The sequence below is a fragment of the Aedes albopictus genome, chromosome 3 (genome assembly GCF_035046485.1).
Source record: "Aedes albopictus strain Foshan chromosome 3, AalbF5, whole genome shotgun sequence".
Taxonomy (NCBI): Eukaryota; Metazoa; Arthropoda; class Insecta; order Diptera; family Culicidae; genus Aedes; species Aedes albopictus.
The window spans coordinates 379,093,562-379,114,079 of record NC_085138.1 but is presented as its reverse complement, the minus strand read 5'-3'; the positions used below and the strand labels follow the sequence as shown (position 1 = coordinate 379,114,079).

Below are 20,518 nucleotides of genomic sequence, written 5' to 3'. Positions count from 1 at the left end.
AAGAATCTGAAGAATCTGAAGAATCTGAAGAATCTGAAGAATCTGAAGAATCTGAAGAATCTGAAGAATCTGAAGAATCTGAAGAATCTGAAGAATCTGAAGAATCTGAAGAATCTGAAGAATCTGAAGAATCTGAAGAATCTGAAGAATCTGAAGAATCTGAAGAATCTGAAGAATCTGAAGAATCTGAAGAATCTGAAGAATCTGAAGAATCTGAAGAATCTGAAGAATCTGAAGAATCTGAAGAATCTGAAGAATCTGAAGAATCTGAAGAATCTGAAGAATCTGAAGAATCTGAAGAATCTGAAGAATCTGAAGAATCTGAAGAATCTGAAGAATCTGAAGAATCTGAAGAATCTGAAGAATCTGAAGAATCTGAAGAATCTGAAGAATCTGAAGAATCTGAAGAATCTGAAGAATCTGAAGAATCTGAAGAATCTGAAGAATCTGAAGAATCTGAAGAATCTGAAGAATCTGAAGAATCTGAAGAATCTGAAGAATCTGAAGAATCTGAAGAATCTGAAGAATCTGAAGAATCTGAAGAATCTGAAGAATCTGAAGAATCTGAAGAATCTGAAGAATCTGAAGAATCTGAAGAATCTGAAGAATCTGAAGAATCTGAAGAATCTGAAGAATCTGAAGAATCTGAAGAATCTGAAGAATCTGAAGAATCTGAAGAATCTGAAGAATCTGAAGAATCTGAAGAATCTGAAGAATCTGAAGAATCTGAAGAATCTGAAGAATCTGAAGAATCTGAAGAATCTGAAGAATCTGAAGAATCTGAAGAATCTGAAGAATCTGAAGAATCTGAAGAATCTGAAGAATCTGAAGAATCTGAAGAATCTGAAGAATCTGAAGAATCTGAAGAATCTGAAGAATCTGAAGAATCTGAAGAATCTGAAGAATCTGAAGAATCTGAAGAATCTGAAGAATCTGAAGAATCTGAAGAATCTGAAGAATCTGAAGAATCTGAAGAATCTGAAGAATCTGAAGAATCTGAAGAATCTGAAGAATCTGAAGAATCTGAAGAATCTGAAGAATCTGAAGAATCTGAAGAATCTGAAGAATCTGAAGAATCTGAAGAATCTGAAGAATCTGAAGAATCTGAAGAATCTGAAGAATCTGAAGAATCTGAAGAATCTGAAGAATCTGAAGAATCTGAAGAATCTGAAGAATCTGAAGAATCTGAAGAATCTGAAGAATCTGAAGAATCTGAAGAATCTGAAGAATCTGAAGAATCTGAAGAATCTGAAGAATCTGAAGAATCTGAAGAATCTGAAGAATCTGAAGAATCTGAAGAATCTGAAGAATCTGAAGAATCTGAAGAATCTGAAGAATCTGAAGAATCTGAAGAATCTGAAGAATCTGAAGAATCTGAAGAATCTGAAGAATCTGAAGAATCTGAAGAATCTGAAGAATCTGAAGAATCTGAAGAATCTGAAGAATCTGAAGAATCTGAAGAATCTGAAGAATCTGAAGAATCTGAAGAATCTGAAGAATCTGAAGAATCTGAAGAATCTGAAGAATCTGAAGAATCTGAAGAATCTGAAGAATCTGAAGAATCTGAAGAATCTGAAGAATCTGAAGAATCTGAAGAATCTGAAGAATCTGAAGAATCTGAAGAATCTGAAGAATCTGAAGAATCTGAAGAATCTGAAGAATCTGAAGAATCTGAAGAATCTGAAGAATCTGAAGAATCTGAAGAATCTGAAGAATCTGAAGAATCTGAAGAATCTGAAGAATCTGAAGAATCTGAAGAATCTGAAGAATCTGAAGAATCTGAAGAATCTGAAGAATCTGAAGAATCTGAAGAATCTGAAGAATCTGAAGAATCTGAAGAATCTGAAGAATCTGAAGAATCTGAAGAATCTGAAGAATCTGAAGAATCTGAAGAATCTGAAGAATCTGAAGAATCTGAAGAATCTGAAGAATCTGAAGAATCTGAAGAATCTGAAGAATCTGAAGAATCTGAAGAATCTGAAGAATCTGAAGAATCTGAAGAATCTGAAGAATCTGAAGAATCTGAAGAATCTGAAGAATCTGAAGAATCTGAAGAATCTGAAGAATCTGAAGAATCTGAAGAATCTGAAGAATCTGAAGAATCTGAAGAATCTGAAGAATCTGAAGAATCTGAAGAATCTGAAGAATCTGAAGAATCTGAAGAATCTGAAGAATCTGAAGAATCTGAAGAATCTGAAGAATCTGAAGAATCTGAAGAATCTGAAGAATCTGAAGAATCTGAAGAATCTGAAGAATCTGAAGAATCTGAAGAATCTGAAGAATCTGAAGAATCTGAAGAATCTGAAGAATCTGAAGAATCTGAAGAATCTGAAGAATCTGAAGAATCTGAAGAATCTGAAGAATCTGAAGAATCTGAAGAATCTGAAGAATCTGAAGAATCTGAAGAATCTGAAGAATCTGAAGAATCTGAAGAATCTGAAGAATCTGAAGAATCTGAAGAATCTGAAGAATCTGAAGAATCTGAAGAATCTGAAGAATCTGAAGAATCTGAAGAATCTGAAGAATCTGAAGAATCTGAAGAATCTGAAGAATCTGAAGAATCTGAAGAATCTGAAGAATCTGAAGAATCTGAAGAATCTGAAGAATCTGAAGAATCTGAAGAATCTGAAGAATCTGAAGAATCTGAAGAATCTGAAGAATCTGAAGAATCTGAAGAATCTGAAGAATCTGAAGAATCTGAAGAATCTGAAGAATCTGAAGAATCTGAAGAATCTGAAGAATCTGAAGAATCTGAAGAATCTGAAGAATCTGAAGAATCTGAAGAATCTGAAGAATCTGAAGAATCTGAAGAATCTGAAGAATCTGAAGAATCTGAAGAATCTGAAGAATCTGAAGAATCTGAAGAATCTGAAGAATCTGAAGAATCTGAAGAATCTGAAGAATCTGAAGAATCTGAAGAATCTGAAGAATCTGAAGAATCTGAAGAATCTGAAGAATCTGAAGAATCTGAAGAATCTGAAGAATCTGAAGAATCTGAAGAATCTGAAGAATCTGAAGAATCTGAAGAATCTGAAGAATCTGAAGAATCTGAAGAATCTGAAGAATCTGAAGAATCTGAAGAATCTGAAGAATCTGAAGAATCTGAAGAATCTGAAGAATCTGAAGAATCTGAAGAATCTGAAGAATCTGAAGAATCTGAAGAATCTGAAGAATCTGAAGAATCTGAAGAATCTGAAGAATCTGAAGAATCTGAAGAATCTGAAGAATCTGAAGAATCTGAAGAATCTGAAGAATCTGAAGAATCTGAAGAATCTGAAGAATCTGAAGAATCTGAAGAATCTGAAGAATCTGAAGAATCTGAAGAATCTGAAGAATCTGAAGAATCTGAAGAATCTGAAGAATCTGAAGAATCTGAAGAATCTGAAGAATCTGAAGAATCTGAAGAATCTGAAGAATCTGAAGAATCTGAAGAATCTGAAGAATCTGAAGAATCTGAAGAATCTGAAGAATCTGAAGAATCTGAAGAATCTGAAGAATCTGAAGAATCTGAAGAATCTGAAGAATCTGAAGAATCTGAAGAATCTGAAGAATCTGAAGAATCTGAAGAATCTGAAGAATCTGAAGAATCTGAAGAATCTGAAGAATCTGAAGAATCTGAAGAATCTGAAGAATCTGAAGAATCTGAAGAATCTGAAGAATCTGAAGAATCTGAAGAATCTGAAGAATCTGAAGAATCTGAAGAATCTGAAGAATCTGAAGAATCTGAAGAATCTGAAGAATCTGAAGAATCTGAAGAATCTGAAGAATCTGAAGAATCTGAAGAATCTGAAGAATCTGAAGAATCTGAAGAATCTGAAGAATCTGAAGAATCTGAAGAATCTGAAGAATCTGAAGAATCTGAAGAATCTGAAGAATCTGAAGAATCTGAAGAATCTGAAGAATCTGAAGAATCTGAAGAATCTGAAGAATCTGAAGAATCTGAAGAATCTGAAGAATCTGAAGAATCTGAAGAATCTGAAGAATCTGAAGAATCTGAAGAATCTGAAGAATCTGAAGAATCTGAAGAATCTGAAGAATCTGAAGAATCTGAAGAATCTGAAGAATCTGAAGAATCTGAAGAATCTGAAGAATCTGAAGAATCTGAAGAATCTGAAGAATCTGAAGAATCTGAAGAATCTGAAGAATCTGAAGAATCTGAAGAATCTGAAGAATCTGAAGAATCTGAAGAATCTGAAGAATCTGAAGAATCTGAAGAATCTGAAGAATCTGAAGAATCTGAAGAATCTGAAGAATCTGAAGAATCTGAAGAATCTGAAGAATCTGAAGAATCTGAAGAATCTGAAGAATCTGAAGAATCTGAAGAATCTGAAGAATCTGAAGAATCTGAAGAATCTGAAGAATCTGAAGAATCTGAAGAATCTGAAGAATCTGAAGAATCTGAAGAATCTGAAGAATCTGAAGAATCTGAAGAATCTGAAGAATCTGAAGAATCTGAAGAATCTGAAGAATCTGAAGAATCTGAAGAATCTGAAGAATCTGAAGAATCTGAAGAATCTGAAGAATCTGAAGAATCTGAAGAATCTGAAGAATCTGAAGAATCTGAAGAATCTGAAGAATCTGAAGAATCTGAAGAATCTGAAGAATCTGAAGAATCTGAAGAATCTGAAGAATCTGAAGAATCTGAAGAATCTGAAGAATCTGAAGAATCTGAAGAATCTGAAGAATCTGAAGAATCTGAAGAATCTGAAGAATCTGAAGAATCTGAAGAATCTGAAGAATCTGAAGAATCTGAAGAATCTGAAGAATCTGAAGAATCTGAAGAATCTGAAGAATCTGAAGAATCTGAAGAATCTGAAGAATCTGAAGAATCTGAAGAATCTGAAGAATCTGAAGAATCTGAAGAATCTGAAGAATCTGAAGAATCTGAAGAATCTGAAGAATCTGAAGAATCTGAAGAATCTGAAGAATCTGAAGAATCTGAAGAATCTGAAGAATCTGAAGAATCTGAAGAATCTGAAGAATCTGAAGAATCTGAAGAATCTGAAGAATCTGAAGAATCTGAAGAATCTGAAGAATCTGAAGAATCTGAAGAATCTGAAGAATCTGAAGAATCTGAAGAATCTGAAGAATCTGAAGAATCTGAAGAATCTGAAGAATCTGAAGAATCTGAAGAATCTGAAGAATCTGAAGAATCTGAAGAATCTGAAGAATCTGAAGAATCTGAAGAATCTGAAGAATCTGAAGAATCTGAAGAATCTGAAGAATCTGAAGAATCTGAAGAATCTGAAGAATCTGAAGAATCTGAAGAATCTGAAGAATCTGAAGAATCTGAAGAATCTGAAGAATCTGAAGAATCTGAAGAATCTGAAGAATCTGAAGAATCTGAAGAATCTGAAGAATCTGAAGAATCTGAAGAATCTGAAGAATCTGAAGAATCTGAAGAATCTGAAGAATCTGAAGAATCTGAAGAATCTGAAGAATCTGAAGAATCTGAAGAATCTGAAGAATCTGAAGAATCTGAAGAATCTGAAGAATCTGAAGAATCTGAAGAATCTGAAGAATCTGAAGAATCTGAAGAATCTGAAGAATCTGAAGAATCTGAAGAATCTGAAGAATCTGAAGAATCTGAAGAATCTGAAGAATCTGAAGAATCTGAAGAATCTGAAGAATCTGAAGAATCTGAAGAATCTGAAGAATCTGAAGAATCTAAAGAATCTGAAGAATCTGAAGAATCTGAAGAATCTGAAGAATCTGAAGAATCTGAAGAATCTGAAGAATCTGAAGAATCTGAAGAATCTGAAGAATCTGAAGAATCTGAAGAATCTGAAGAATCTGAAGAATCTGAAGAATCTGAAGAATCTGAAGAATCTGAAGAATCTGAAGAATCTGAAGAATCTGAAGAATCTGAAGAATCTGAAGAATCTGAAGAATCTGAAGAATCTGAAGAATCTGAAGAATCTGAAGAATCTGAAGAATCTGAAGAATCTGAAGAATCTGAAGAATCTGAAGAATCTGAAGAATCTGAAGAATCTGAAGAATCTGAAGAATCTGAAGAATCTGAAGAATCTGAAGAATCTGAAGAATCTGAAGAATCTGAAGAATCTGAAGAATCTGAAGAATCTGAAGAATCTGAAGAATCTGAAGAATCTGAAGAATCCTAGGAATCTGAAGAATCTGAAGAATTTTAGGAATCTGAAGAATCTGAAGAATCTTAGGAATCTGAAGAATCTGAAGAATCTGAAGAATCTGAAGAATCTGAAGAATCTGAAGAATCTGAAGAATCTGAAGAATCTGAAGAATCTGAAGAATCTGAAGAATCTGAAGAATCTAAAGAATCTGAAGAATCTTAGGAATCGGAAGAATCTGAAGAATCTGAAGAATCTGAAGAATCTGAAGAATCTGAAGAATCTGAAGAATCTGAAGAATCTGAAGAATCTGAAGAATCTGAAGAATCTGAAGAATCTGAAGAATCTGAAGAATCTGAAGAATCTGAAGAATCTGAAGAATCTGAAGAATCTGAAGAATCTGAAGAATCTGAAGAATCTGAAGAATCTGAAGAATCTGAAGAATCTGAAGAATCTGAAGAATCTGAAGAATCTGAAGAATCTGAAGAATCTGAAGAATCTGAAGAATCTGAAGAATCTGAAGAATCTGAAGAATCTGAAGAATCTGAAGAATCTGAAGAATCTGAAGAATCTGAAGAATCTGAAGAATCTGAAGAATCTGAAGAATCTGAAGAATCTGAAGAATCTGAAGAATCTGAAGAATCTGAAGAATCTGAAGAATCTGAAGAATCTGAAGAATCTGAAGAATCTGAAGAATCTGAAGGTTCTGAAGAATCTGAAGAATCTGAAGAATCTGAAGAATCTGAAAAATCTGAAAAATCTGAAGAATCTGAAGAATCTTCTTCTTCTTCTTCTTCTTGGCGTAACGTCCTCATTGGGACAGAGCCTGCTTCTCAGCTTAGTGTTCTATGAGCACTTCCACAGTTATTAACTGAGAGCTTCCTCTGCCAATGACCATTTTGCATGCGTATATCGTGTGGCAGGCACGAAGATACTCTATGCCCAAGGAAGTCAAGGAAATTTCCTTTACGAAAAGATCCTGGACCGACCGGGAATCGAACCCGTCACCCTCAGCATGGTCATTCTGAATACCCGTGTGTTTACCGCATCGGCTATATGGGCCCTAATCTGAAGAATCTGAAGAATCTGAAGAATCTGAAGAATCTGAAGAATTTGAAGAATCTGAAGAATCTAAAGAATCTGAAGAATCTTAGGAATCTGAAGAATCTGAAGAATCTGAAGAATCTGAAGAATCTGAAGAATCTGAAGAATCTGAAGAATCTGAAGAATCGGAAGAATCGGAAGAATCTGAAGAATCTGAAGAACCTGAAGAATCTGAAGAATCTGAAGAATCTGAAGAATCTGAAGAATCTGAAGAATCTGAAGAATCTGAAGAATCTGAAGAATCTGAAGAATCTGAAGAATCTGAAGAATCTGAAGAATCTGAAGAATCTGAAGAATCTGAAGAATCTGAAGAATCTGAAGAATCAGAAATCACAAATCAGAAATCGGAAATCGGTAATCGGAAATCGGAAATCGGGAATCGCTAATCACAATACACAATACTTAATACATCATGAGTATTATAATAACAAATCTGTTGACTTGTGACAATCTGTTTTTACAAATATGTAGTCTGAGCTTTGTTATCCATCGTTTTTCGGGTTCCTGCCTAGTTGCAGTTAGTCGTCCCTAGTAACCCCACATCTCGATGCTGATGCGAGTGCGGACGGATGCCTACTGAACGACGGCAATATGGATGCTGCAACAGCATCCGGTAGCACCACCAGCAACAGCAGCAGACAGTATGGAGGTGGAAAAAATCGGAACCAAGAGAGCAATCAGCATTAATGGCGTATCGATAATGGCGATGCTAATGGTTGTTTTGCCTCTCATTATTGTTGTCATTGGCCATGGTCGTCGCCTCTCGCCTGTCGCCTGATGGTTTTTACTTTTTCCTTTGCGTAGTGTAGCACTAGGGAAGTGCTTTGAACTTTGTTCCCACTGAAAGGGAGTTGTTTTTGTTGTGTTTTTTATTTCAAATCCTAGGTTTCAGAAGTAAAAAAAACATTGAAACACATGTTTAAGACATGGTCAAATGTTAACGGCTTTGACGACGTTGACGACTTTGAATAAATTTCGCGTAAATAATTTCCGAACTAAAAGTTACACAGTAAACTATAAGAAAATCTGCACCTCCAGTTAGAAGATTCCTTCAGAATTGCGGAACAGAAAACAGATGCAGATCACCCATTTAAAATTTACTTGATTTCTGCTAAAAATTGTACGTTGGCTCTCAAGTTACATAACTTTGCAAACAAATGGCTATGAATGCCATTTAGTTTTCTACACAATTTACAAAGATGGCCCTGTTGGCCTAATATACCCATTGTTAGTCAATGATAGCCACTGTTGGCTATTGGCCAATTATGGCCAATTACGGCCAGTACTGTAGGCCAAGTATGGCCACTGTTAGTGAATGATGGCCACTGATGGCCAATGATGGCAAATAATGGCCACTGTTAGCCACATTTGGCCGATATCACTCATTGGTTAAAATTATTACAACACACTTTCTGGAAAACTATTTTAATATTTTTTTCAGCCGGATTCAATGTCTTACCAATGAATAAGCTTTTTTATCTATGAGTACTCAGATAATTAAGTTTAACTTTCAAAATTACACGAATCGCCCTATCGATTACCTCCATTCAACTCTCAATATGTAGTGATTGATGTTCGAACTCACGCACCAGCCTTTGAAGTCATCCCCGCCTGGCATCCTTCCCAAACATTGACTTACCAATCCTTATTGTTGGTACCTACACACTGTAACTAAACAATCTTCCACATTCTCGTCATCGTGTGAGTGCGTGCGTGTGTGCTCAAGTGCGTCTACCGTTCTCCATCCGCATTACAGCAGCACATTTTCCTGACGTGTGCAATTTTCCCCGACAAAGAACAGCCCAGCCACAGTCAGTAGTGGTGCTTCCGTTCTGGGCTGCATCTCAGCATCCTTTCTTCCTGACTAAACCCTTTTCCCCCGTACGAGTACAGCATGGGAGAGGATCACTACGCCACGCCACGCCGCCGTTCGTTTGCCATAAACAAAGAATGGCAGAAAATCAATAGCCAAGTACCTACCAGCACAGGTCGGTAGTCGACGAGGTTCTTGCCGAGGAAAAGTCACGGACCGTAGCTGTTGGTAGGTAGGCTAGGCTAGGCAGGCAGACGGACCACCAAAGAACGCAATTTCATCCCGATCCGAACCCCAACAGTTTGACATCATAAGTCATGGCGGACGGGAAAGGGGCAAAAGGCGAAGCGAAGTGGGGGTTTGTTACCGGCATCCTTGCGTGAAAATTGCTCACTTAGGAGCTTTTAAGAGGGGTGGCTGGCGGCGCACGTGGGTGGAGGACCAAAGACCGATTGAGAATATATTGAAGGGAGTAGGCGGGCCAAGCCGACAACACAACATAACACAAGGTTAACCTTGGCACCTACCTTTTGCAGGTTAAGCGGATGACGAGCAGTTGTTGCAGGCAGCAGTACATACTTTTACGGTCCGGCAAAAGGTCGAACGTGACCTTTGATGTGCTGTGTGCTGTAGTATGTGTCCTGCGTTTTGAAGTCAGGGTGCGAAAGAATTGGGAAATGGAAATGGGGCCACTGGGTCATGAGAATGGTATTTTTTGGGGGTTTGTGCTTCCTGGGGAAGTTCAGGAAGGCTTCATTCGCAATGGAATGACTTACAGTGGGATCAAACGTCAACAAGTCCGATGATAGGGTTGGCTTTGTTTGAAATTATTTTGATTCGATTTTTTTTAAAGTTTTCCTAAATATTCTTGGACTGTGTGGACTAACAGGTCCTTCTCCTTCTCCTTAGTTATGGCCCACTGGGACTTGCCTTCAACTTAGTGTTCTTTAAACACTTCCACAGTTTTTAATTTGGTTGCTTGCTTTGCCTGCCATTGCATGAATTTGTATGTTGTGAAGCAAGCACAATGATACGCTATGCTCAGGAAGTCAAGAAATTTGTCACGACTGGAACGGGAATCGAACCTACCGTCTCCAGATTTCCGATCCATAGTCTTATTCTAGGCTAACTAGAACCCCAACAAGGACTAGCAGGTATTCCCAGTGAAACTTTTGGACAAATGGTATAGAACAACTTTCAGAATAAGCTAGGAAGGATCTGGCGATGAATAACTTCAGGTTTTCCCAGAAGATTTTATGAACAATTTCCTGGAGAAATGGTATCTACAGGACGATTATCAGGAAGAACTCTTCTATGAAATCTCTGGAGAATTTCATAGAACATATTTTTTCAGAAATTCTTCGGAAAATACTTGGATCAATTCCATTATGATCAAAAACGACCAGTGTAAATCCTCAGGAGATCTTCAGAAGAAATCCCCAGTGCTTGCAGAGTCCATGATTTTTTTGTGCTGAGGAAGTAACTTCAATAGTTTGATAGCAAATAAAAATGCTATTCGAAACTTTTTCTGAATTTTAAAATTCCCAACAGTTTCTTTGGATGTATGGAGCCAGCAGGTACTTGTGATCAAACTGAACCACCCTAGGCAAAAAAAAGAACCCTAGAAAGAACTCATGCAGGAATTTCAAAACTAACTTGAAGAAAAACTCCAGCAAACACTTCCTTAGGATCTCTTAGTGGTACCCTTAAAAACACTCCAGGACGAACTTCAGAAGAAAGCTCTAGGAGGACAAACTCATAAAACAACTCTAGAAGAAATCTATATCGAATACCGAGAAATCTATTGAAGCAACTCCTGAGGGGCTCCAGGAGCAACGGAAGGATTTTTTGGAGAAGCTTAGCAAAACCCCTACAGTATCGCTCAAAATGAAACTCATGAACAAACTCCAGGAGGAACTCAGCAGGGAGAATTTCTGGAGAAACTTAACGAGGAATTCCTATAAAACAGGGAAAATTCGTAGGAAAAATCCCCCATAAAATTGCACAGGGAATTTCAGAAGAATTCCAGAAGGAATTTTAGAACGAATCCGCGAGGGAAGACGAAGAGAAGCTCGCTCCAAGTAATTCGTAAAAGAACTCAAAGAAAAAAAAACACTGGAGAAACCTCCGGAAGAATTACTGGAGCAACTCCAGGAGGAATCCCCTGGAGGAACCCCCTGGAGAAACCCCCTGGAGGAACCCCCTGGAAGAACCCCCTCGAGGAACTTCAGGAGGAACCCCCTGGAGGAACTTCAGAAGGAACCCCCTGGAGGAACTCCAGGAAAACTCCCCTGAAGGAACTCCAGGAGAAACCCCCTAGAGGAACTACAGCCCCATGGAGGAACTCCAGGAGGAATCCCCCGGGAGGAACTCCAGGAGGAATCCCCCGGGAGGAAATCCAGGAGGAATCCCCCGGGAGAAACTCCAGGAGGAACCCCCGGGAGGAACTCCAGGAGGAACCTCCGGGAGGAACCCCTGGAGGAACCCCCTGGAGGAAACCCCTGGAGGAACTCCACGAGGAAACCCCTGGAGGAACTCCAGGAGGAAACCCCTGGAGGAACTCCAGGAGGAACCCCCTGAAGGAACTCCAGGAGGAACCCCCTGAAGGATCTCCAGGAGAAACCCCCTGAAGGAACTCCAGGAGACACCCCCTGGAGGAACTCCAGGAGACACCCCCTGCAGGAACTCCAGGAGAAACCCCCTGGAGAAACTCCAGGAGAAACTCCAGGAGAAACCCCCTGGAGGAACTCCTGAGAAACCCCCTGGAGAAACTCCAGGAGAAACCCCCTGGAGGAACTCCAGGAGAAACCCCCTGTAGGAACTCCAGGAGAAATTCCAGGAGAAACTCCAGGAGAAACCCCCTGGAGGAACTCCAGGAGAAACCCACTGGAGAAACTCCTGGAGAAACCCCCTGGAGGAACTCCAGGAGGTACCCCCTAGAGTAACTCCAGGAGGAATCCCCTGGCGGATCTTCAGGAGGACCACCCTGGAGGAACCCCGTGGATGAACTTCAGGAGGAATCCCCTGGCGGATCTTCAGGAGGATCACCCTGGAGGAACCCCAGGAGGACCATTCTGGAGGAACCCCGTGGAGGAACTCCAGAAGGAGCCACAAGAAAATCCGTTCAGGTTTTCCAGAAAGAACCGCTAGAGGTCCTCCAGAAGAACCCAAAGCAGGAACTCTTAGAGGCACTCTTGGAGAAACACCAAGAGGTCGTCCAGAAGCAGAACGTCATTTTTATTACCTTGTCAACTTCTCAAGAATACCGATCAGTCCACCAATGTTTGTGCAAGAAATGTATTTTTTCGTTTAAAATTTATTCTTACCTGTTAACTAAAAATTTGGGATATCTCAAAGTCCATCAAATAACTTTAAAAAAATCGGAGAATTTAAATTAAATTCTATCACAGATATAGAAAAAATATGTAGATCTTGCCAGCAAACCTCAATTAAACTAGCAATCTATGCAGGAATTTATGAGAATTTTTTAAGAATATCTGGAGCAGCTACTGCAGAAATATCTGGAGAAATTGAATATGCTTTTCCTAGACAATAGACTGAATCTCAATCTGAAATTTAAAAAAAAAAAATCTCGAACGATTTTTTTTTGAAAATCTCCTTGAGTTGAGTTATCCACGAAGAATCTACAGAGTTTTTTCTAGGAATATTTGCCAAAAAAAAATAAAACAGAAAAAAAAAATATCTGAAGTACTCTAGGAGGAATCCGTGAAAGTCTTAACCTTTATAAGACATATTTTTGAAAGCAATATAAGATGAAATTTCCCGATAAGTCTCCAAAGTAATTCTAAAACATTTTTTTTTCTCAGAACACAGGTAAAAACACTTTGGAAAAAAAAGTTTTGAAGAATTTCGCATGCGAATCGCTGTGACTGATCCAGTAGGAATTCCAGAAAATTATGGGTCATTTTTTTAAAAAGAATTTCAGAAGTCATTTCTACAAAAGTCCTCGACTATAGTTCAGGATAAATACCTGAAGAGTAAACAAAAAAAAATCTGGAGGAGTTTTTGAAAAATTTCCTGAAGAAATCGTTGGGATCGCTGAAGGAATTATTCCTGAAAGATTTTCGGGATAATCAGTGAAAATTCATTGTACCAAGTATCTGGAATTATTCCGTTTGAAAACCTTCGAACAAGTCCAAGGCTCCATCATTGAAAAAAAAAACTCCAGAAGAAATCTCTGGTTGATATTCCCTGCCCATGCTTCGAAGAAGTCTTTGGAGCAACCCCGAATGGAGTATCTGGAGAAACTTCAAATGAAGCTTTTGATGGCAAAACATAAACCCCTAGAGAAACGTAAGCATTTTCAGAATAACAATATTTTCAGGAAAAAATCGAAAAAGATTTTTAAGCTAATTCTTGTAGGAATTTTAACAAAAAACTCTCTGAAATACGTATCCGGAGTTATTCCGGAAGAAAACCTTCGAGAAACTCTAAGGATTTACCAAGAACCTTGGGACACAATCGCTATAGCAGTTGGAGCAGAATGGCTCCATATCTTCTATTTGTGGAGCAATGTTACTCAAACTCAGAATTATTTGAAATGCAGGAGCAGCATCTGCCAAACCTTAAAACAAAACTGATTTAAATTGGAATTACTGCAATCTGCGGAGCAGAAGAACTCTTGCTCTTGATCGTAAGCTTCGTAGCAGAACAGCTCCAAATCTAAATCTCCCTAATATTGGAACAGAAATGCCCCAAATCGTGAAGTGGAAGTTTCAAATCTTGGAGCAGACGAGTTCTGTAGGTGCTCTTCAAATATGGGGGCAATCATTCGAATTCTTAGAGAAAAGTTGATCTCAAATGTGGAGCAGTATAGCTTCAAATCTTAGAGCAGAACTGCTATGAATCTAGGTACAAATGTTCTCCAAATGCGACTTCAAATTGTTGAGCAAAGTGGCTCTGAATGTCTAGAAAAAACTGTTATAACTCTTGGAGCAGATTGGCTCGAAATCTTCAAATCGAATACCTCCCCTTCAAATATAGGAGCACCCGTAACCCCGAAAACACAGCTTATACCAACATTTCGATCCCTCCTAGCAGGGGAGGGGGTTCCTTAAGCAGAACTAATTTTCTTCAGAATTACTGCAATCTGTGGAGCAGAAGAGCTCATTACTCTAGTTTTGTATCAGAATTGCTTCGTAGCAAGGAGGAGAATTGTTCTAAACCTAGAAACAAAATCACTTCTAACCATGGAGTACGAATCCGCTCTATACTTCGGAACATGGTCGTTCTAAACCAAGGAGCCGATTTGCTCTGAACATTTCAGCATAATGTTTAAAACATTGGAAGTAAATATATCCACACATAATGAGCAGATCTGCTCCAAAATTTGGGCCAGCGATTGCATCATCATTCCATTCGTCGTTCCTTCATTCAACATTATTATTTTTGTGGCAAGTACCAGAATTGTTTATAATCAGAAGACCGCCAGTAAAAAGTATATCAGTATCAGTAGAGTACAGTAAAGTATCAGTGTATCTCATAAAAATAATAAAAAATAAATAAAATTAAAAAAAAAAAAACAAATAAAACAGTGAAATAAAATTGAAAGCAAATAACATAAAAAAGAATTGAATGAAATCCAATCAAGCAAAATGAAAATAATTAAAATCAAATAAATAAAATGAAATGACAAAAATTCCATAAAAAATGTAAACAACAATTAACAGTTTATGTTGTATGAAATTTTGTTTTAAAAACTTCGCTGAGAAATATCGTTGTATAAGCCCGTATTTGATATGGAAAGTTATCTTTCCAAAAGGGATGGTTACATAAGACTGAATTTCAAATGGCTGAATGCACAAAAGACTGAATACGAAAGGCTGAAATGAGGAAACTGTAACATAAGGCTGAAGTAACAAAAGGCTGAAAATAGAAAAAGCTGAAAATACGAAAATGCATCTATAAGTTAAAGCACTTCTTCCATTTCTTGGAGTTACGCCCCAACTGAGATAAAGTCTGCTTCTCAGCTTTAAGAGGCACGAAGATACTCAATGCCAAAGGCAGTCAAGAGAATTTTCATAATAAAACGTTCTTGTCCCGAACACGTATCCCTCAGCATGGTCCTTAGTTTTGAAACTAAGATTAGTGAAGATGCTAATGATGCATACCAACGAACACAAAAAGGAACTGATAATATTTATATCGTTATTTTTCCCTTCTTTAAACTACTATTCTTTCGAGCCATGTTGTTTTGAAGATTTTTTTTTATTATGACTATTAACAATATCATCAGAGATTTCCCCTTCTTTGAAATATATGCTTTTCTTTCGAAAAATACTGTCTTGGTAATAGACCCCAAAATGGCTTAATTTGGCCAACCATAAACAAGAGGACGGTAGGATGGTCAAACGTCAAGCTCAAGCAAAACCAATGCGAGTGTCACGGCTGGGTAATCATCCAATAAGCAAAATTTTAAATAAACACTAAGTTGAAGCGAGGCAGGCCAAGTCCCAGTAATGAAAGTAGAATAATAAAGTAGAAGAAGAAGATCAGTGTATGTCTGTAATCATTCCCAATTAGTGTGGTATGTCGGTTTGTCTGAGTTTCTTATGTTTATGTTAGTCTTTAGGCTGTTACATTTGAAAACTAGTCGAATGACTATTTCAGCCTTTTGATGCATTCAGCCTTTTGTCATTTCAGCCTTTCGTGTTTCAGCCTTTTGTTATTTAAGCCTTTTGAAATTCAGCCTTTTGTACGTAACCCTTCCAAAATCATGAAAATAAAAATTAAAATTCCACGCAAATGGTTATCATTCACATCACCACCATCCGTCTGGCTGGAGTTGAGCGAGAATTCCTACCTTCTTTCCAGTAGTTTGTTCACTGTGTTTTTGTTTTCTATCGACGTTGGTCGGTCGACAGGTTGAATGCAAAAAGGAAAACGGTGGCAATCGCTGCCGCATTGAAGAGGCGGGAAAACTGCAAGAAGAGCTCCAACTCGAGTACAGTGGTTGCAGTCTTCTGCAAGACAAAAAACAAGCAAGCGAGTCAGTTTTTGTTGAGGAAATTTTCTCTGAGTGATATCAGTCAGGTAGCGAGAAATGGCATGGGAAAATTCATTTCCGGATTGACTGTCATTGTTTGGAAAGCGGGCCACGATGACGCTCATGACGGTGAAGATGATGATGTTGATGGTGATGACGACGACGACTTTCTCAAAAGTAAAACAAGATGCGTTTGTTGATTTTTAGTTGACAGTGGTTGAAGCAGCCGAAGTCTATAGTAGCCAGATATGTTTCATTAGATTATAATTACATAATAGTTATAAATTTCGAAAGCAAGTTCCCTCAATATTTTTATTATTCTTACATCATCCGTGCAAAATTCAAACTAATTATTTTTATTTTTTTCTTTACAGGTACGACTGTCACTACTTCATGGGAGAATTACTGCTTTATTAATCATAATACGATAAGTACTGCTAATTCATTCTAGCGAAAATCTAGAATCTAAAAACCACCAAACCAAAACATTTTCAGACTCACGATCACCGGTCTAAGATAAATAGGCCCCAAATCAAAAATCCAAAAACACTCAATTAGCCTCTTTCCAAAACATAGCAATCACTCATTTCGTGCCCTGTTTTTCGTTTTTCATTTGGCAATCAATTTTTCTTCATCCGATTTCGCAACCAATTACCACACCCGTCACCAGCATGAGCTCAGCAGCAGCACAAGACATTCCCGAAAATGTCCACGCTTCAATTAACTCGTAACAATGCAAGCCACCCCCCCCCCCCTGTTCTTACCATCCTGCATAGCAAGTGGACTGCACGGCCAGCTGGACGTTCCATCATTACGCAATCCGTTTTCCCAATTATGGGGCAATCGTCCAACCCCCCCCCCCCTCCGAAAACAATCCCAATTCAATTGTCCACGATTTGAAATTTTGGAATTTGGCATTCATCTCTCGCACACACGGATTTTCCTCGGTTGGGGAGAAAAAAAAACTGTGTCCTCGTGTTTGAAACTATCGATCAATTGAAACGGGTGGGATACTACAGCGCAGCAGAGGTTGGCAAACTGTTATTGGGGTCATGGGTTCCCGTGGCGCATAAGGAAACAATCCGATTGTAAGATGACGCTAGACAGCTTTGATGTTCTGCAAAGTTTCTGAATTTCTGAAGCAACCATTGAATGAACCGCATCTTTGGAGGATTTATCGAAGATTATAAAGAAATGTCCGTCGGAATCTTTAAGAAGTTGTTTGAAACAACATGGAGCAATTTCCAGATACAATCTTCGAAGAAATGCCTGAAAATATTATTAAAAAAATAAAAAAAAATAATAAAAAAAATATAAAAAAAACCTGGATAAATAATAATCAAAAAAGTTAAGGTAACACAGCGTAACAAAAATTAACTTTTGTTCTGTCTCAAGAGCAAACTTATGTGTCTCTGACAGATTTTGGGCCACGGAATCCGAATCCGGGCTCAGATTTGCTCCAGCACCTCACAATTTTGTGCTATACCTCAATTTATAGGGCAAAATATGCGATTTTGGGCTTTTTTGACTGCAAGCCATTAAGCATAGGAATATTTTTTTTTAGGCCAGCAGAAGGTTAATTGGTCAATTAACATCTAAATTAACGACTCATGCAAAAAATTTCGTTTTACCAAATCGAATTTGATAGTTTTAAGCGATTTATGTTAGGTACGATATTTCCCATACAAGTCACCTTCCAAAAGTTGCATGCAAGTTTTCACAGTAACATAAAATGCTTAAATTTATCAAATTTGATTAGGTAAAACAAAATATTTTGCATGAGTCGTTAATTTAGATGTTAATTGACCAATTAACCTTTTGATAACCTAAAAAACATATTTCCAGGCTTAATGGCTTGCAGTCAAAAAAGCCCAAAATCGCATATTTTGCCCTATAAATTGAGGTATAGCTCAAAGTTGTGACGTGTTGGAGCAAATCTGAGCCTGGATTCGGATTCAGCGGCCCAAAATCCTTCGGAGACACATAAGTTTGCTCTTGAGACAAAAAAATGTTGCGCTGTGTAATCATTTCAAGAATTTCGGAAGGAATACTTGAAAGAATTACTGAAGCAGTCTCTGCATCATTTTGTAAAAAGATACTTTGTAGCATTATTCCTAAAAAAATATTTTAAGAAATTCCTGGTGCAACCCTAGAAAATACATCCTCCGTTTTTGGAGAACCCTTCAAAGCAATCATTGAAAAAATTGTTAACATTAGTAAACTCAAATTACCAATGTAATTATCAGAAGAATTGCCGAAACAATCCTTGAAAGAGTTTGTGCACAAATTCTTGAAGGAATCCTCAAATATTTATTGAACTAATTTGGAAATTAGAGAAAGTTTTGTAAAATTTTCAGAGATATTTCTGAGTTAGTTTTTGAAACAATTTCTAAAGAAAATCGTGATGGAATTTTCGGAAGAATTCTTTAAGGTGCTTATGAAGAAAGATACGAAGAAATTGCTTAAAAATCCTTGGTGAAAAACCTGGAAAAATTCTTGCAGAAACTCTGAACGAATAATAAAGGGAATTCTGGAGCTAGGTTATGATGCTCGATAGATCAGGAGTTACTATTGCTAGAATTCGTGCTGAAATTCTTGAAGAATTTTCTGAAGGAATCTTTGGAAATAATTCTTTACTGTGTTCCTACAGAAATTCCAAAAGTAGTACTTGATAGATGCCTTGGAATTAAGATTCTGGAGGAAAACTTGAACGATTTTTCTAAGAAATACTTGGAGAAATTGCCAACGAAATCATTGTAGCAAATTTTATTGGATCCCTGAGAATATTCCATGAAGAACCCTTGGAGAAATTTCTGGATGCCACAAGTACTTAAAACAAATCTGTAGGAGTATTTGGAGGATTTTCCAAAACAAATACTTGGAGGAATTTCTAAAAGATTCCGTGAAGAAGTTCTGAAAAAACCTCTTCTCCAATCGAACAAGTGGAGAATTTTTTTAAATAATTTTTGGAGGAATTTCTTGAAAATGAGAATTTGGGGGTAATCCTAGGAGGAACTTTTGACAGTTCCCTGAGAGGAGTCCTAGAAAGAATCTTTGAAGGAACTCATCGCTAGTAACACACATCTAGTGTGGATATGAAGGAATCTTAGGGAGAACTTCTATAGAAACTCTTGAAAAAACTTAAGAATGTTTTGTTTAGAAATTTCGGAGGAAAATGTTCGAAAAATTTCCGGAACATTTCTCAGAAGAATTGCTTAGAGAATCCTGAGATTAACTCCTGATGAGATTAAAGTGGACCTATCTGTAGGAATCCTGGAATAACTATTACCTAAGGTATCATTTTTGGTGGAATTCTGAAAGGTATTTTTGGATGAATTTCCGGAAATTTTTCTTAAATTTCCCTGAGCAGATTCTTAGAAATACTTTGAAAAAATCTGAGAAAATTCTTGGAAATATTCCTAAAGTAACCCCTTGATAAATTTTTGACGGATATTTTTTTTGATGAATACTTCCTGAATCACTTGGAGAAATGTTTTGAATGAATCATGAATGTTTGCTTAAAATATCCTTGAATGAACCACTTAGTGAGATTCCAGAAAATATTCCTGGCGTTATAACTGTAAATTTCCCGGAAACAATCATTGGAGGAGTTGCTAGAGAATTCCTGATGGGTTCGTTGATGATTGTTAACAATTTCAAGAAGTTTCTGGGAGATAATTTGCTGGAACTCCTATTGCAATCTTGCTGAAGGACTTTTCAAAGAAAAACTTGAACAGCATTTAAAAGAATCCATAAGCGTGTTCCTGAGGAAATTCTTGGAATAATTTTTAAGTCTATTCCCAAAGTAACGCCTGGAGCAATTTTTTTGACGAATTCTTGAATTCTTGGGAATTCTTGGAAGATTCCTATAACAATCATTGGAGTAATTCCTGGAAAATTTTGTTGAGGATTTCCTAAAAAAATCTTTTGCAGCCGAAACAGCCACTGAAGATTTTTTTTAAGTTATCTTTGGACAAAAGCCTTCAAAAATAGATGAGTAAATTTCAGAAGTAATCCTTGAAGGAGTTTCTGAAGTTCTTTCAGGAATTTTCTGAAAAAAAAACATTGAAGGAGAAATTCCTATATTTTGTTTTTTTTTTAGAATTGAATAAATTTTGTAAGAATCTTGACTTAAATTCCCAATGGTATTTAAATAGGAAAGACTTTGGAGGAATCACGTAATAAATTTTGTATTTTTATTTCATACTTAGTGAAATTACTGAAGCTATTGGTGGTATTCCCGACACCTTTGGTTGGTGGAATTTCTCGATAATTTCCCAGCAAGTCCTTCAACAGATCCCTGGAGGAATTTCTGCGGCAGTCCTTTGAAAACTTTCTGAGGAAATCCTTGGAAGAATTTCTGGAGGAACCCTTAGCGAATTTTTAAATGAATTCTTGGATAAATACTTGATTGATCACTTGGAGAAATGCTTTGAATGATTCATGAATATATACCTAACGTATACTCGAATAAATCACTTAGAGATATTTCAGAAGATATTCCTGAAG

The 20,518-nt window shown here is 37.1% G+C and overlaps 2 protein-coding genes across 7 annotated transcripts in view; one reads left to right on the top strand and one right to left on the bottom strand.

The window, feature by feature from the left end:
* LOC109409926 (nephrin) overlaps positions 1-20,518 on the top strand; it is an 851,818-nt gene that overhangs the window by 260,317 nt on the left and 570,983 nt on the right. The window lies entirely within an intron of this gene.
* LOC134284132 (dentin sialophosphoprotein-like) lies at positions 107-853 on the bottom strand (the record flags this gene model as incomplete). The annotated part of the gene is made up of 1 exon (XM_062842456.1): positions 107-853. A coding segment is annotated over one exon (747 nt), but the record flags the coding sequence as incomplete, so codon positions are not given.